Source organism: Crinia signifera, chromosome 5 (assembly GCF_055691185.1).
Source record: "Crinia signifera chromosome 5, ASM5569118v1, whole genome shotgun sequence".
In the NCBI taxonomy this organism is placed as follows: Eukaryota; Metazoa; Chordata; class Amphibia; order Anura; family Myobatrachidae; genus Crinia; species Crinia signifera.
The window spans coordinates 26,388,314-26,402,622 of NC_139221.1; the positions used below are offsets into that span (position 1 = coordinate 26,388,314).

Below are 14,309 nucleotides of genomic sequence, written 5' to 3' on the forward strand. Positions count from 1 at the left end.
TTGACATAAGTGTGGCACTTCATTGGTGTCCATGTCGACACATGAGAATGAATATGAAAACATTGAAAAAGTGAAAAATTAATCTTCAAAAACTCAGGTCAACCTTTTTCATTGTCGACCATAGCCATGTCAGTGTTTTGCATGTGCCATTTAATCGTGGGGTTGCCGTGAATGGGGGGGGAGGGACATATTGCTCTGTTTCTGGACTTTCTTCTTAATTTATGGATTACCATCACCTGTGCTTAAACACCTTTCTTATCAATTACCCTGTTTAAAACAGGTGATGACAATCATAAATTAAGATGGAAGTCCACAAACAGAGCATTCTGTCCCTCCTGGAGAGGTTCATGTTGGGAGGTATGGAGGTGTGGGGCGCTCACCTGGTGTGTCTGGTGAGTAGCTGTGTCTTTGCTGTGTAACATGGAGAGGCAGAGGGTGTCTGTCTGGCACTGTGGGCTCACTGGGCTGGTTCTCTGTCGTGTGAGTCAGTCATGTGAGTCAGAGGCTCCACCCAGCGTTACAGCTTCAGACACACTTTGAGTGACAGATGTAGCCAAATATATAAGAGATGACATGAAAGGGATAAATGTGTGTGCTACAAAAATGTGCTTACCGTGGCCCTGAATACAGTAGATGTGGTGAGTTAATTGCATAGTTGTTTACTTCCTGCATTCTGCAGGAGACTTCCTGACATAGCAGCAATCTCCCTCTCCCCCTCATTAGTCTAGCAATCTCCCTCATGTCACCTAGCCCACATTACACAGTTACCTCCCCTCCTGCATTCTGCAGGAGACTCCCTGACATAGCAGCAATCTCCCTCTCCCCCTCATTAAGTCTAGCAATCTCCCTCATGTCACCTAGCCCACATTACACTGTTACATTTTTGGGGAAAAAAGGAAGGAGATATAGATACAAATACACATGAATCATTTCCCAGCACTTGACTAAGTATAGTAGCTCTTACTTACTGCTTTGGGGATCATCTACATTTGTATAGAAGTAATTTAAAAAAATTCCTCTCAGATGTAGCAGTACACACCCACGCTTCTAGGCGCCACATGCACAATCTCTTTTCATGACCCGATTCGGCGGAATCGGAAGTAATCAACTCAGTGTTTGGGCACCGTATGCCTTGAAAACTATCCTCAGACTTGTCTAAAGGCTGTTACTGCTCAGAATCTTGTTGAAATTCTCCCTCTTCTGGTAAAGAATCCTGTTCCCTTGTGAAGAATTGCTAACTGACCCAACCAGAGAGCGTCCACAGATTTAACTAAAGTCCTGGCTGGTCAGGCCTAATTCGCCCCCGGTCTCTAGAGTCAGAGTTTGTGCATGTGCAAACCCCCTTTTGGGAACGCCTTTGGCGAATTACACTCGGCAGGATGGCCAGACATAGGGGGAAGGACCAGCGTGCCCACAAAAGAGCTGGGAGTACCCCTGTGAATGCAGGGGCATCAAGGCCTACCCCAGCCGCCTCAAAGTCAGACACAGGTATCCCGGAGTTGCAGCGTGGCAGTGGCACCTGTGACTGTGCAGGACGCCAAGGGAAGAACTGGGACATAGCTCCACCCCTTCCGTCGATGTGAATCCCGCACGCGCCGAGTACAGCATATCACCCTTACCTATTCCCCGGGTGGTGGCTGTGCCGCAGACCCATAACGACAGCCGCATGCAGCTGCGGCGAGTCCCCGGAACAGAGGCGCTGGTGGCTTGGGCCAGAGAAGTGCACCGCATGTGGTGGTGGTGACCTGACCCTCGAGTTAGTATCCCACGTAGTAAGCAGGCAGTGGGGTCCACACACTGAAATATCTATACTGAGTCCCCAGTACAGGAGAACCAAGCCCAGGGATTCGACTCCTCTGGGCACTTTACAAAGACAGTGGTCAGAGGGGAGCTTAGAAGGGGAGGAGCCATGCCACAATTCAATTTACAATGCCACAATTCTTAAAGTGCTAACTCCTCACGACACCACTATCCCCAGCGTATTGACTTCAGTGTCCCCTATGGATGGAGAAAACAAAAAATTACTTAAAACACCTGTTCTGTCTTTTCCCGGTTTTCCAAAATGTTTCATATGCTTACATACATTACCAGTGCAGGTAGATAAATCCATAGGTGTCACTTAAAAGAAGATTTTTACAACACACAGTTATGCAGATTTGCTTTAATTTTTTTTTTTTTAAAGAAAAATAGTAAAATACACTCAAAAAAAACCAAAACAAAGTAGAGAAGAAGGCAACCAAACTATACGTAAATAAAAATAAATATTACACAAAATGCTGAGGAAGTAGCATCAGTTCTGCGACCACACCAACAAGCACCTGGGCCTGCAAATAAAGATTTCGGGGCCCAGTACACACACCCAACTCAGGCAGTACAGTAACATTCAGCAGGGAGCGCTGGAAATTAAAATCCCTTCCCAACGCTATAAAGTGCCCATGGTGCTTAACAATACGGGTGCAGCAAATTAGGACGGCATCAGTGAGTCCGTCTTCTTTTTCTCTGGTGAAGGGAGTCATTGGGTGAGGTAGACCAGGGAGGCGATCTTTGAGGGTCCTTGCCAGAGGTGTTAAGCTCCGGACTCAGGCTAGGTGGTGGAACAGTTGAGGTGGTTGCCCTCCGAGTTAGACCCCCAAGGGCAGTTGCTATCTCCCGGAAACCGTCCCTGATATCGCTACGCAGGCCACGCAACTCCTGGAGCAGCTCCTGCTGCAACTCGGCCGCCCGGTTACCTTGTTTCTCAATGACCAGCAGGAGATCCCGGGTGTTAGGAGGTGGGGGAAACTGCATGAGCTCATCCTCATCATCGTCATCATCATCAGTATCTGAAATCAAAAAAACATAAGAATTTGGCATTGGTGTTTGCCATGACAATTAAACTAAACTTTATTCTAAGTTGCAAAATTACCATGGAGAACTTGCAAGAACTGCTCCAGAGGCAATTCTGAGTCCATATTGGACGCGGGTGCCACCTCCTCGTCGGTTTCCTCTTCGGAAATGCACCTCAATCTCATCTCTTCAATTGGGGTTAAATCCAAACTTGGAAGTTGCCGTCCACTCGAAGCTCACCACCGGGCTGGCACCTTAAGCCGGGATTTGAAGTCCGCCTACCTATAACCATTTATAAAAAAAGAACAAACATATTACAATGTTATTAAAGACATATGAAAGAGTAACATTTCTACATAATCCTTACTGCAACTTTTTACAGTAGTTAGAACCAGTGGAGGCTCCCGAGGAACGGCTGCAGCACAGTACAAAATTCAAATAGGGGAGAAGCACCAACTGCCAATGAGTCAGTTTGGAGTGGGTTGGGGTGGCTCCCGTTTAAATTTTGAAATGTGCTGCAACCCCTCCCCAGGGCCACCCCTGGCTGGTACCAATTTTTTTCGGACCTGTTAAAAACCAGAACACATTTACTTCTAAACCATCCCCCCTAGCAGAGGTTTGAAAAATAAAATAAAAACTGATGTTTTTTTTTTTTTTCACTTTATTCTTATTTTCTTCTTCTGTTATTTATGGCTGGTACCTGGTCTTAGCACCAACAATGTGTCTGTCTATATTCAGTGTCCAGTCCTATCATCTATAATATACTTGTGACAATTGTGCCCTGTCCACTCCTCTATTTGGTGTAGCCATCTGCAGTACTGCTTAAATATATGGTTTTGTGCACTATATACAGAAACATACTTGCTGAATAACGCGTGTAAGTGGGTGACACGCATCTAGATGCTCTTGTAGCCAATTACCTAGCGACTCCAGTTATGTGACAGGCACGTGCAACGCATAGCATTTCCGCCATTGAAAACGGAAATTGCGGGCGTGGTCAGCATGGACACTGGAATGTGTCCAGCATACTTGTGAGGCTTAGAACGAGGCATGGAACACACGCCCATCGCTCTCTGTAACTTTGCCAATCTAGTGGTTTAACATGCTCCCCGTGTTAGGTTCAGAACGAGGTGTGGAACGCACGCCCAATGCTCTCCGGACCTTTCGGGAGTGATTAGTAAAAAAGTTGTCAAACTTAAGCAATTGTTACATATTTCTACATTGTAATATTATTGTTGGCAGTACTGTATGTTTTATGACTGTCACTATTGTCAACTTCATATACAGTGTAGCTTATTTGATTGAGTTGTATAATAATTGGTAGATTGACTATGCTATATAGAGGGGTGCTCCAAGCATCCTGTACAGTTGTGTCCTTTATCTTGAAGAGGACCCGACACACACACACACACACACACACACTGTACCAGTCAAACGTTTTTTATTGAATTATTCTCTGCATTGTAGATTAATACTGAATACATCACAACTATGAAAGAACACATGGAATTATGTTGTAAACAAAAAAAGTGTTCAATCAAAATAGGTTTTATATTTTAGATCCCTCAAAGTCGCCCCCTTTTGCAGTGATGACAGCTTTGCTCGCTCTTGGCATTCTCTCAATCAGCTTCATGAGGTCTCCTGGAATGGAAGGAGTTTCCAGAGGTGCAGAGCAGTCGGCTGCTTTTCCTTCACTCTGCGGTCCAACTCATCCTGAATCAGCTCTATTGGGTTAAGGTCGGGTGATTGTGGAGGCCAGGTCATCTGACACAGCACTCCATCACTTTCCTTATTGATCAAGTAGCCGTTACATGAGCTGTTGGGGTGTTTGGGGTCATTGTCTTGTAAAACAACAGATGATGGTCCTAGTAAGCGCAAACCAGATGGGGTGCCATGGCGAGGCAGAATGCTGCGGTAGTCTGCTGGTTAAGTGTGCCTTGAATTTTGAATAAATCACCAATAGTGTCACCAGCAAAGCCCCCCACATCATCATACCTCCTCCTCCATGCCTCAAAGTGGGAACCGCACATGCAGAAACCATCCGCTAACCTTCTCTGCGTCTCACCAAGATACGACAGTTGTAACCAAAATATATCAAGTTTAGACACAGCAGATCAAAGGGCAGTATTCAATGAACAAAATTCTCTGTGCATGGCGAGAGATTTTTTCTCTCGCCATGCACTCTCCCTGTTCCGGAGCCTCCTGCTCCCACTATTCAATGTATTTAAGACTCGCCGCCACTTGCGGCGAGTCTTAACCCCTGCAGTGGACGAGCGTCCGCGGCAGGGAGCTTTCAGGGAGCCGGGGGACGGAAGCAGCCAGAGAGATTAAAGTCTCCCTGGCTGCTCCAGAGGAATGTGGAGGGGAGGAGGGCTCCCCGGGACCCAGGCAGCACAGGCTGCCCCCCCTTATAGCCAGCGGGGGACCCAGTATTCACTGCACCCGATCGTGCATATTAACGATCGGGTGCAGTGAATATATGAATATCTAATGAGCGGCTCGAGCGCTCCGGCCCCCTGCTGGCTGCACTGTGTAAAAAAAATATATATATATTTTTTTTTTTATTAAATATATATTCATGTGCTATAAGCACATGAATAAAAATAACATGCCCCTTCACTGAAAAAAAACACTGATTTTTTGACACCAAAATTAAAAAAAAATACCTTTTAGTTTAAAAGTTCACATTCCAGCTCTCCATTAAAAGATGGAGAATTTCTACACGGAGAGAGGCGGCAAAAATCACTTAGAAAGACGGCGAATATTTCACATTGAATAGGGTGGTTCACTTTTGGAGAGCAAAATGCTCCGTCCAAGGTGAAAAAAGCAAAAATTCTCCATAAAACACGGAGAATTTTTCTCATTGAATACTGCCCAAAGTATAGATTTCCACTGGTCCAACGTCCATTCCTTGTGTTTCTTGGCCCAAACAATTCTCTTCTTGTTGTTCATGCTCTATAGTGGCTTCTTCACAGCAAACAGACCATGAAGGTCGGATTCACGCAGTCTCCTCTGAAAAGTTGATGTCGAGATTTGTCTGCTACTTGAACTCTGAAGAATACATGTGGGCTCTAATCTGAGGTGCTTTTAAGTAGCGGTTTTCTGAGGCTGGTAACTAATGAACTTATCCTCAGCAGCAGAGGTAACTCTTGGTCTCCCTCTGCTGGGGCGGTCCTCACGAGAGCCAGTTTCATCATAGCATTTGATGGTTTTTGCGACTGCACTTGAGGATATATACAAAGTTCTTGAAATTTTCTGTATCGACTGACCTTCATGTCTAAAAGTAATGATGGACTATCGTTTTCCCTTACGGAGTTCTTTCATAGTTTTGAGGTCTTCATTATTAATCTACAATGTAAAAAATAATTTAAATAAAGAAAAACCGTTGAATGAGAAGGCGTGTCCAAACTGGTTATATGTATTTCACACACACACACACACACACACACACACACACACACACACACACACACTTTATCACAATATAAATATAAGTACATATTGCAGCAATAAAAAGTTTAAGATAAATTATACACAGGGGAATCGATAAAACAGAGCGTGGGGCACATAATACAGCAAATACAAACTCCTCCACAGCCTAACCCTAACTCCAGCCACCTAAACCCAACGCCGCAGCCTAACTTCCCCCTCTGAAGTGCCTAACCCTTCTTCCACCCCTACCCCCTCCAAACCTGACCCTAAATCTCCCACTAGTGCCTAAACCTAACCCTCCCCCCATCCCAAAGCTAACCAGCCAGCCCTGGTCATTCACTGTTCAGCATCCAAGCAGCAGTTGCTGCATTGGGGCAAGAGGAATGGCGCAATTCCATAGAGTCTATCAAATGTATAGTAACAATAATTCAAAAAGGCAAAAACACACAAGCTTCGGGCTCGGTGGCTCGCCACACTATATAAAATCAACTCCGTGTCTTTACAATGAAAAATCGCATCGCATGCCTTAAGTAGTTGCATGCAATGAAAAAAATCGAGTGCCCAGATAATACATAAGTACCGTTATGAATTATTTATGCTCATTAATGAAATTATTTCAGTAAATTAGTTAACACAGGTTGTCATTACTGTGTCAGCTGTATGAATTTGCATGTGTGAGTGTGTTCCTAAAACACCAGCACTGTCCACGCCACCCTGAAGCATGGTGAGCGCAGCGAGCCCCGCGAGGGGCGGCAGAACGCGTCCTCCGACCTTTTCATACCGCCACTATCCACGTCAGCGTGGAGTTGATTTTATATAGTGTGGCGAGCGCAGCGAGCCCGAAGCGTCGCATCGCACACCACTATACACGGTACGCGATGCAACGCGATTTTCCTACGCAGAATAGCCCACTAAGCTATTTGCTTAGTGGGCGCCGGGCTAGGAAACAAGTACCGTATATTTTAAGGAATTTTCTATTTAACTGCACAGTAACAAAATAACACCTGTTTAAACAAAAAAAAGAAACAAAAAAAAAGAAACACAAAAAAACTTGTTTTGACTTTACAGCAAGTTTATTTAGGTAGTCCACTGGAAGGGAAAAAAACTTGTTTTGACTTTACAGCAAGTTTATTTAGGTAGTCCACTGGAAGGGACGACCCTTAGCTTTGATATGCGCTTTGCGTATCCTTGGAATCCTATTCACTAATTTTTTCCTTATCCTTCTTAGTCCAGTTGTACCATTTTGCTATGTTTGTATCACGTAGAAATGGTTTTCTTACCGCAACGATTGACTAAAGCCACATTCCTGCAAGCGCCTGCCCGCCATCCTATCAGACACAGACTGGGAACGACTTTTCCGCAACTCTCTCCCTATTTACGGAGCGGTCAAACGTCTGTTATACATTTTTAGTAGTCACAATGAAGTTGTTCTTATGAAGTTGTTTTTGGATGAACAGTTTGTTTGCTTGTTTACATTTTGACTTCTGTTCAATATCCCGACACACGGCCCCAACAGATACCTTCAACCGTTTGTAGATTTGCCTCAAATGAGAACCTTCTTCCTTCGAAACAATGATTTGAGCATGTGTTTCCACACTTAACTCAGTTCTGCTCACGCGTCCCCAGTAACCTGACATGTCTCTCTGTAAGGTGGCTGACCTCAAGCTTCTCCATAACAACAAACCACCACACATACCACAGATTCTCCCGGACATGTCTCTTCACTATATTGCGCACATGACCCCAACTTTTCCGTGACATGCCACTACACTGCAGATTATTGTCCACATGCCACCTGTGTGCCCCCACATACCCCAACTTTTCCATGACATGCCACTACACCACAGATTATTGTCCACATGCCACCTGTGTGCCCCAAATACCCAAGGATCTCTGACATGCCACTACACCACAGATTATTGCCCACGTGCCACCTGTGTGCACTCACATACCCCAGGTTCTCCAACATGCCACTACACTGCAGATTATTGCCCACATGCCACTGTCAGGCAGGAGCTGATTGGTTGTTTATCACTCTCCATTTTATCACTTTTGAAGCTTAGTACATCTGGACCTTTTTTGTTATTTTCTATGTTCAACTTAAGTTATTAGCCTGTTGCTACTGTTCAAGTTAAAAATGGTACTTCCTCATCTTCCACAACTTAAATCGCATATGGCAAGCCGCAATGGTCATTTTTGGGGTCCACGCCATCATCTATTACCTTTAGTAATGTTGTGGCGAGCAGAGCAAGCATGTAGTGTTCATTCTAGCACTCACCATCTTTGATAACCCATGCAGTTCCTTCTCCCTGCCTGGGGAGTCGCTGTCTGCTGTAGTGCTTCTAGCACAGTGTGGTCTGTATATCAGCACTGATATGCACACCAGACCTGTGCTAGAAACACCACAGCAGACAGTGATACCCTGGTCAGGGAAGAGGAACTGCATGGGTTTTCAAAGATGGCGGGTGCTAGAATGAACACTAAGCATGGTGAGCAATCGTGAGGGGACAATTGTGATTCACGTAGTGGCTAACGTAACTGGCATAAGCGGTGGCTGCATAGATGAGGAAGTACCTTTAAAATATTTTAAAATAGCAGATTGTGAGCTGCTATGCGTTGTTGCAATGAAGTTTTGCTAGTTAATGCTTCATTTTTGTTCCCCTCCGTAACAAAGTTTTATTCACCACAAAACATGAATCATATATTCAATGTGTGTGTGTGAACTGTAAGCCTCCAACATAGAAGGAATATTTATCATTGCAGAAGCTTATTAGTGTATTATATGCTTAAGTAGCCAGTTTATAAAAAAAAAAAAAAAAAAAAAAAAAAAAAAAGAGAAACATCGGTTAACATCGGTTTCAGAGTACCAATGTTTAGGTCTAAATTATGTTTTTTAACCAATATTGAAAAACATAATTTAACTGATGTTTTCTTTCGATGTCCCATCCCTACTCACTGACAGGTGATGTGACCCCCCCCCCCCCCCCCTCTTTGAATATTGGACTGTGCTGGAGTCAGAGCCGGCCCTAGCCTAAATGACGCCCTAGGCAAGATTTTGGCTGGTGCCCCCCCTAGCACCGCCACTAGTTCCACCTCTGACCCTGCTCCCCTTTCCCAGCACCATCAGCCCTCATCATAGCAGTCATCATTTTGGTGCTCCTACCCGTAACACATTCGGTGCGCAGCCCAAACAGGGGTGTGTTCTTGCTGGGAAGGGGCATGGCCACCCAATAGTACCCCCAATTCAAATGATGCCACACAGTAGTGCCACTTTATTCACATTATATCATGCGATGGTGTCCCTTATTCATGTTACATCACACAGTAGTACCACTTTACCTTATATACATTACTCCTCACATTATTCACATTATACTCTTAGAAAATATTGTATTTTAAGCACCTCCATGGCCACACTGCAACCGAGCACAAAGCAGTGTGTGCTGGGCAGAGGAGAAGAGCTGCAGCTGCTGCTGTCACTTAAGGGGAGGGGGCCCGGGGCCCCTACTGGGCCCTTCCATCAGACTTTGGCCTGGGTAATTTGTACCCCCTACCCCTTTGACACACATGACACACATTATTAATGTCCTTATAACTATAATGCCCCTTACACATTATGCCAACCTTTATTAATGCCCTTCATACACAAAATGACACACATAATGCCCCTTACACATACTGTATGTTGCACATTATTAATGCCCTTATACACATGACACACATAATGCCCCTTACACATATGTCGCACATTATTAATGCCCTTATACACATGACACACATAATGCCTGTCACACATGCCGCACATTATTAATGCATTTATACATGACACATATAATGCCCCTTACACATATGCCGAACACTATTGCACAACCAACCCACCCGCAGACAGCACTCGCAAAGCCGCTAACACTGTGACCTCTGCCTCTGCTTGGATACAGATGTTTCCTCATACATCTTGCCTCAATAAGCCATGCAGCTCCTGGCCAGTTCTGATAACGTTGGGTGCATTTTTTGCTGAAAATTTGTCTTATTTGCACTGTTATGTGACCAGGACACACAAAGAGCTTCCGATGATTAAAATGATATGTGGCATGCCTATATTCTGTGTGCGACTGTGGCTGTACCTGCATACAGAATGCTATGTTACGGTGATTTCCATGAATACACTATTTCATATGCAGATACAGCCTCACTCACACACAGAATATAGGAATGCTGCATATCATTTTAATCAGCAAAAGCTGCTGATGCCCCTAAGCATTCCAAATGCCCTAGGCAATTGCCTAGTTTGCCTATGCCTAAGGCCGGCTCTGGCTGGAGTCCAACACTGCCACTGGCAGGGAAGTCCAGAAACTTTTGTACCTAATGGAATGGGTCATGTTGGAGGGTATGTAATTGCTAACATGCCACCTGTGTGCCCCACATACCCCAACTTTCCCTAACATGCCACCTGTGTGCCTGCCTCCCCCCACAGGTCATTACCCACTTGGTATATAGATGTCCCACATGGCCCTAACTGCCCCTGCACTGCGGCAAGTTACCCCGTCAGAACCTTGTTGGCTCCTTACCTCGTAACCTCGGCAGCCGGAGCAGGCCAGTCGGCAGCGCATATGATACTGCAACAGGACGTAGCAAACCGGGCACTGTGGGCGGAACTTGAGGAGTCACATGACCCGCCGAGTCCCGCTGACGTCACACGCTGGATGCAGCGGGGCAGCCAGTCCCGTCAGGGGGAGAGAGAAGGGGAGTAGCTGACTGTCGCCACGCCCCCTCCTGAGGGAGAACCGGGACTCGCTGCGGACTCCATAACCCCGGGACATCGCGTCGCCCGCCCCGCACCGGACCCCGCCGGGACTTCATGCTGAGGAGGAGAAAGTCGATCCAGGGAGCCGACCCGGCCTTGGACACCCGGGGAAGCCTGAGCGAGCCGAGCCGGGAGCTAGCGGCCGGGTAACAGCATCGCGAAGCCCCGGAGATCGCACGGGAAAGCCCGGCCGAGTCCATGGATAACACGTCCATCATCACCCAGCTCACCAACCCGAAGGAGGAGGGGATCCTGTCCTGTGCCCAGGAGAAGGGTGAGACACCCGGGGGTGAGGGGGTACTCTGTGCCCGGGAGGAGGGTGAGATCCGTGGGTAAGAGTGGTATTCTCTTCCCAGGAGGAGGGTGAGACACCCGGGGGTGAGGGTGATACTCTGTGCCAGTGCGGAGGGTGAGTGGGTACTCTGTGCCTGACAGGAGGGTGAGACACCCCGGGTGATAAGGGTTTTACTCTGCTCCCCGGAGGAAGGTGGGATGGCACTCGTGGATGAGGGTGGTACTCTGTGCCCGGGAGGAGGGTGAGACACCCGGGGGTGAGGGTTGTGCTCTGTGCCCGGAAGGAGGGTGAGAGACCCAGGTGGTGAGGGTGGTACTCTGTGCCAATCAGGAGGGTAAGGGTGGTACTCTGTGCCAGGGAGGAAGGAGGGACACTCGTGGATGAGGGTAGTATTCTGTACCCAGGAGTAAGATGAGACACTCTGGTGTGAGGATGGTGCACTCTGCCCACTAGGAGGGTAGGGTATATGTTTCCAGGGGATGGCTGTAACACTTTAGGGTAATATCCTGTGCCCATGAGTGAGGTGAGATACACAGGGGAGGGGGTAATATTTGTGCCATTCTGCTCTTGAGGGGGATGAGACACCCAAGGGGTAATGTTCTGTGCCCAGAAGAGTGAGAGAACCTGGGGGTGGCATCCTGTGCCAAGGGGAAGGGTGATGCATCCAAAAATGGTCACTTTGGTTTAAGCCCATCAGAAGAGAGCAACACCTGGAGGTGAGGAGGGTTGTTTCTTGTGCCCAGGAGAAGGGTCAGGCACCTGGTATTTGTGTGGCATGTGCCAATGAGCAGACTGAGACATCTGGGAATGGAATTCGCTGTCCTGTACTGAGAGGAATAGTGAGACGTGGTGGAGTTAGTGGCTGTTTTTGTATCCAGAGCAAGAGTGGGGCATACATGGGCAGGGTGTTATCTTGTGCCCAGAGGAAGGGCACAAGCAGATGTGGGGTTCCTATTATGTACCTAGAATAGGAGCAGAGCACCCAGTGAAGGGTGTATTATATTGTCATCAGGAGAAGTGTGAGGCACCCAGGATAGGTATCACCATCTTGTGCCAAGGGGTAAAGTGAGTTGCCCAGTGTAAATTCCTCTACGCACAAACACTATGGCCCGTTTTAGCCAGCAGCCAGTTACCTAACCAGAATGTCTTTAATTGTTGATACATATTCCGCACATGTTGGGCCTAGAACTTCTGACCGCAGTGGTCATATCAATCCTGTGCTTTTCATCTTTTGTAATGAGGTCTCATCTATTTTTAATACTGCAAATAGAAGCTCTTCTTGTAGTGTTGATGCTTCATAAACCGCTTTCCTTATATACCAGGTACATGAGTTTAATTGTAGTGATTCGTCACCATAACTGTCCACACTTTTAACAATGCAGCTGGAAACTGGAACTCTGGAAGCTTGATTACAGCATTTGGGAGGTTAATAACTGGGTTTGTTATAGATAAATTGGGAGACGTGGGTTACTTGCCAGTGACTTGGCACGCATGTGCTTATTCTCGGCCTTTTTTTTTTAAATACGCAATCACTTACAAGGCAAAACCATGTCTTGTGAAGGATTGTCCCTTTAAAAAAAAACATCTATTACATCACGCCCACTGCCGGGATTTCAGTCCCCAATTTCATGATTTCGGGATCACGTATTTATGCTGAGGCGGAGATAACCAGCAGCGCTCGGCTGAAACGCTGCCCGACAACCAGGTTGTGTGGCTGTGCAGCGTAATGTTAGAGGTCATGCCAAGTACCTCCCTGCCCCATCTGCCTGTCTGCCCACTTAAGGAATGCTGGACAGCATTTCCCAGCACAGCATCTAAAGGCCAATCCTGGGATTGAAAAAATGGCCCAGGATTGGCCTTCTTAGCCACGCCTTTTATACGCCATTGGATAAACCGGCCAAGGCATTTGAATTAGCCCCTGAAATGTGCATTTGTGTTTGCAGCCCATCAAATTAAAATAAACCATTTAAATGCATCTGTAGGTTTAGTGTAGAAAACTTACTAAAGAACGGTCATCACCACTAATTACATCGGTCCCATAAAGTCTGGTTTAGTTATGTGTATGCCGAACGATGATTTAAAAATCGCTGGCCGATAAATTGCTCAGTGCAAACACTGAGCGATTTTCACCTGGCCCAGTGGTTTTCACGGGGTGAACCACTTTCCACAATACACAGCCTGTAAATCAGGCTGCTGGCCAGCGATGGTGCTCATTGCCTGCCCATACAGACTAGGTGATTTTGAGCTTAAGGTAACACAAAAAGCCAAGTCAGCTACTTTGAGCTTAAAATTGCCTAGTGTGTATGGACCTTTATTTTCAAACTGGTCAGGAAAAGGTGCTTGCAACTGGGTTAGTCGTTTAATTTACCTGCTTCTCATATAACCTCTGAACCAGTTTTCCCAATTGAGTGATTCTTCCTGTGAGTTAGATTTGGGGGAGTTATTTTGTGTCTGTGCAGGGTAAATACTGGCTGCTTTATTCTTACACTGCAGTATAGATTTCAATTTGAACGCACCCCACCCAAATCTATCTCTCTGCACATGTTACATCTACCCCACCTGCAGTGCACATGGTTTTGTCCATTCACAAACCAAATGTGCTTTGAGAGTGAACCAGAATCACCCCTTTAAGTTTTGGTGCAAGCTAAAATATTTAGCAAACAATCCTGCGCCCTCTCCTCCTTGTCCATGGGAAACTCCATCTTTACATGACACCAAACGATGCTTGACCTTTGAACTGATGGAATTTAGATGCTATAAATGAGTCCGGCGGATTAGTACATAAAGTGTTGGTGTAAGTGTGAACATTCGTACCGGGAGATTTATTTGGACTTTGTTTTCTAACGTCCCAGGAATGTAGGAAAAACGATGCCAAAGAACATTTTGATTTTGGTCCCACAAATAGCACATGCCGAAGGGGCTGCCAAATTCCCTTACAAGTTTTTAACACAT

General features: G+C 46.1%; 2 protein-coding genes across 5 annotated transcripts in view; one reads left to right on the forward strand and one right to left on the reverse strand.

The window, feature by feature from the left end:
* Positions 1-2,155: 2,155 nt before the first annotated feature.
* Positions 2,156-10,978, reverse strand: LOC146080029 (uncharacterized). Of its 3 annotated transcripts, XM_083186822.1 has the most exons (4): positions 10,827-10,927; positions 6,096-6,174; positions 2,906-3,108; positions 2,156-2,822 (listed from the first exon to the last, which is right to left on the reverse strand). In XM_083186822.1, exons 3-4 carry the CDS (start codon positions 3,009-3,011, stop codon positions 2,476-2,478), a joined length of 453 nt encoding a protein of 150 aa, XP_083042948.1. In that variant the 5' UTR covers positions 3,012-3,108; positions 6,096-6,174; positions 10,827-10,927; the 3' UTR covers positions 2,156-2,475. The 3 variants fall into 3 exon arrangements, with proteins under 3 accessions (XP_083042948.1, XP_083042947.1, XP_083042946.1); XM_083186821.1 differs by lacking the exons at positions 6,096-6,174; positions 10,827-10,927 and adding an exon at positions 4,822-5,271; XM_083186820.1 differs by lacking the exon at positions 6,096-6,174 and having other exon boundaries at positions 2,157-2,822; positions 10,827-10,978.
* The window catches only part of CTDSPL (CTD small phosphatase like), a 72,122-nt gene continuing 68,787 nt past the window's right edge, over positions 10,975-14,309 (forward strand). The window contains exon 1 of one of the 2 annotated variants that reach the window (XM_083186819.1): positions 10,975-11,336. In XM_083186819.1, coding sequence (XP_083042945.1) covers positions 11,261-11,336 — 76 coding nt within the window. In that variant the 5' untranslated portion in view covers positions 10,975-11,260. The remainder of the gene's footprint in view (positions 11,337-14,309) is intronic. The other variant, XM_083186818.1, reaches the window with a different exon arrangement.